This window comes from Octodon degus, unplaced genomic scaffold (genome assembly GCF_000260255.1).
Source record: "Octodon degus isolate 3935 unplaced genomic scaffold, OctDeg1.0 scaffold00010, whole genome shotgun sequence".
NCBI classification, from domain to species: Eukaryota; Metazoa; Chordata; class Mammalia; order Rodentia; family Octodontidae; genus Octodon; species Octodon degus.
The window spans coordinates 2,521,054-2,525,088 of NW_004524586.1; the positions used below are offsets into that span (position 1 = coordinate 2,521,054).

At 39.6% G+C, this 4,035-nt stretch overlaps 1 protein-coding gene across 1 annotated transcript in view; it reads left to right on the forward strand.

Annotated features, from left to right (window-relative positions):
- Positions 1-4,035, forward strand: part of LOC105741320 (cytochrome P450 2C16-like) — a 116,385-nt gene that overhangs the window by 107,629 nt on the left and 4,721 nt on the right. Inside the window, exon 5 of the mRNA XM_023709030.1 lies at positions 2,326-2,703. Within this exon, the coding sequence (XP_023564798.1) occupies positions 2,326-2,703 (378 nt within the window). The remainder of the gene's footprint in view (positions 1-2,325; positions 2,704-4,035) is intronic.

Genomic DNA, 4,035 nt, shown 5'->3' on the forward strand with positions numbered 1-4,035 from the left:
ATGTAACTGCCCCATTTAGAGTCACTTGCAGGTAAGCAGGTCATGGGAATTACTTGTTTGGCAGCCACCAGTCACAGGTGAGTCAGTCTGTGAAGCTAAAATAACCATTGAAACTGAGGCTCTCTAGTTCAACTTTTTTTTTTTATGAGCAGAATATTTTTACTGAGGGAAATAATGCTCCTATTCAACAGATGGATAGGAGGAGGACCCAAGCAGATTATCCCCAGGAAGCTGTCTCTTCCAGGGACTTTTATAGAGTAAAACCATGTGGTGAGAAGTATCTAAGGTGGTGGAGAACGTGGGAACTCCCTTAGGTGGGCATGAGGTGGGGCAAAACTATGGTCAACCAGTGAGATTACAAGCACCATTGCTCAGGTAAAATTGATTAAATCCAGTACCAAATGAGGAAGTGAGTCACATAGCAAGTAGGCATGAATATGGGACAGGGTCTCTTCCTGTTGGGGGCTGAGTTTGGACTCATGTGGACTCTCCCAAGGTGATTGATACCTATTTAGAATATCAATCCCTGTTTCCCATTCCTAGGGAAGTATGTCCTCATTTGTCTTGAAGTCTGGCCCATAGGGAGTGTCTGTCTCTTCCAAGTTTGAAAGTTACCTTGTCTTCCATCTTGTCTCCTTGAGGGCCTGGCCGTGTCTCACTGCCTATAATATTTCTATCTAATTCAGCTGCCTACAACATTTCCCCTCTGAAGAAGTAACCCACACCTTTGTGTGGGAACCATGGACGATGACCACTCTGGCTTCTTCAGGCTGAAAGGGGTTGTAGTTGTTGATCAGCAGTCAGAGACACTCTCCAGAGGTTCTGTCTAAAGGCCCTCTAAAGGCTTCAACATGAGGCATTTTTGTCTTGAGTGAGCAAAATAGTTTTTTAAGTCTGGAAGAGACAAAGCCAAAGAAAAAGTTAAACATGTATGAAGCCCAGCTCTTTCAAATGTAGTATTTACAGGAAATGGGGATCTAAAAAATAACCTGATTATTGTTTTGCATTATAATTTCCTCTGAACTGAAGAACTTGGCAGCCACTAAGGTAGTTACATCTTCCTTTATGAGCAAGAGGGATACATTCCATGTTGCCTGAGGAAGTTCATTTGTGCTCCAAGTTCCTGGTTCACTGTCTATCTACATTCCTATCAATATTGATGATTACCCACCTCTATCTTAGGCCCATCTTCTAGCTTGATGCCTCACTCATAAGTTAACAAAATAAACCATTTTCTCCATTTTCTTGAGTAGAATTGATGAGAGTGATGTGATTCCCATCTTGTAAATTTTGTTAAGCCTTATTTTATGAGCTAATATATTTTATACAATAATATGTTGCATTGCATTACCTTCTTATTATGACATCATCTAGTTCCTGATCTTAGAAGAAAAGTAAATGTACACATTGACTGATGTTAGTTTTGAGATTATCATATATGGCTCCTATTGTAGTAAGCACTTATGTTTATCAAATTGGTTTAGAACTTCATCATGAAAGAATGTTGAATTTTGTCAAATGTAACATATTAATTCTTGTTCTTTAGACCAACTAACTTACCTTCAGTCATATCTGCACTCTTCTTTTGTGAGGCCAGCTTGTTTTCTTTATCCATTCCTTTTTCCTTTACCTTCCACAATTTATTGTTTAATATGCTGCTAATAAATTTTAAATTCATATTAAGTAGATAATATTGAGCTTATGCAAATTTTTTAAGGAATTAATGATCCTTGTGTTAAGCTTGTGACCTTTAGCATACAAAATTTTTTCCTATTTTCATGAAGACAAATTTGTGCTTTTTTACAAATAAGAAAAACATCTAATTATTAAAGCCTTAAGCAAAAAGTGCACTTGTTTTTCTCTGCTTAAAGATTTTCACTATGGACAGTGTAAGGGTCATTGTGTAGTCTCACAGTATTAAAGAAGCAAGTGCCTTCTGTTTTTCTTCACTGTGTTTAGCATTTTTATGATTAAATACGCATGTCCCAAAATAATGTCTATTCTATCTTCTTGTTCATATTTGTCCTCTGAAAACAGAAAAAAAAAAGCATCAACATGCTTTTGCTCACAACATTTTGAGGTATCAGTATCCTGCATGGTGCATCTAGCAAGGGAGGGTCTCACACACAGAAATGGATGCCCAGGAAGATGTGAGTTGTGGGAAATGAAGTTTGAGTCAGTTAAGCGGCATCTGTATTTTTTTCTATCATAGCACATCCAGGATTTGTTTGCCCAATTTTATAACATCATCAATTATTATAGATTTATTCTGAATAAATAGGCTGGCAAGTAATTTATCCCAATATTGCACCAAATCATTCCTAGGCAAACAACGCTGAAACAGCTTTTACTTATGAGAACTTGGTTATCACCATAAGTGACTTGTTCGGGGCTGGGACAGAGACAACAAGTTCAACACTGAGATATGCTCTCCTCCTCCTGATGAAACACCCAGAGGTCGCAGGTATGGCCAAGGATGAGTCATGTGAATCTCCAGAAAGTGCTTGGAAGATGTTCCTAGCGTCACTCATCTTGGGTCTTGGCAGAAGGCCACTAATGCTCTATCCCAGCAGCAGCCCTCGGGCCACAGGTAATGCTAGGACGAGCAGGCAGGGCTCGGCACATGAGGGGATGGTGCCACAGAGAAGTGCAGACAGCGTAGCAATGAGAGAAGAAGAGAGGAGAGGAGCTCGGGCAGACATGGTCAGCACCAGTTAACATGAGACTGATTTTTATTATGAAAAGGCCATAGCATACAGCACATAAATTGTCAGGAAGCTTTCCTTATCCTCATAATTCTGTGTCTGGCATAGAGAAAGGAAATCCTGTTCTGAAGCATAATTGAAAGAGCTTGCCTGAGATGATAGAAAATCTGATAAATATTTTAAACTTAAGATTTATTATAAAGATTTCCATTTAGTTAGAAAGTCTTCCCATAGAAATGCTATTATCCTACAAATTCATTTCCATAAAATTTTTGTTTAACAAAGCAAGAATTTTTGGGGCTGGGGAGACGGCTCAGTAGGATAAGTGCTTCCCTGGCAAGCGCAAGGACCTGAGTTCAATCCCCAGTTCTGCCAAAATTAAAAAAAAGAAGAAGAATTTTTGTGGGGGCTGAATAGTGAGTGACTTTGAGGTTTTCTTTCATGAACACTGCTATTAGAGAAACTGATTTTTAAGCCTGGTGCAGGAACCCCAATCTGTATTCCTTGCATTGTGGTAGGCTTAAGCAAGAGGATCACTTGTTCAAGATTAGCTTGGGAAACAGAGCAATACCGTGCTGTGTGAGGACATGGCTTCAACCCCCAGTATCACACAGGCACAAGAAGATAAACAAAAGAAAGTTATCTTAAAAGTTTTATTTTTGTAGCACGTATAAGACATTTAATGTTCATTCCATTTCAGGATTCTTTTGAAGTGATGGTAATTTTTTTGTAGGTGCCACTTGGGATTTTCATGATAGATGGAAACAGTAAACAGCCATCCCATCTTTAGGGAATATTTGAAGCACAGAGAGGAGCACTAAGGAAGAAAATTGAGTGGAAAGGACAGGGTCATAATCTAAATGTCAGAGGAGGAAGGTAGGTGAAGAAAGAACAACAAGCTGTGACCCTACAATCTCCCTATAGATCCTTCTTTGGAGATAAGGGGGGCCAACGAAGGTGGAGAATCAGGCTGAGAAGGACATTCCTCCCCCTCCTCCTCCTCTGCATTCAGCAATTGACTTCTTTTCAGCACTGGAGAAGAGATGCTCACTCCTCAGAAAACTGCCTGGCAAGCCTTGTACTCAAAAACCCTTGGCAGTGACAGAGAAATTCAGAAGTACAGGGAAGAGAGGAATGCTTGGACAAAGGTCTACTCCTTTCATTCATAGCCCCTGAGGTCTTTTCTTCATCTTCCGTCTTGCAAGTCAACAGCCAGAAATGCAGTCCAGAAAGAGTTAAGAACTGTGGAGTCCACATCTTCACTCTTTGACATTATCAAAATTCTCTCCAAACATCCAGTACACTGGAGGAAATAAAAGTACCTTCTTAA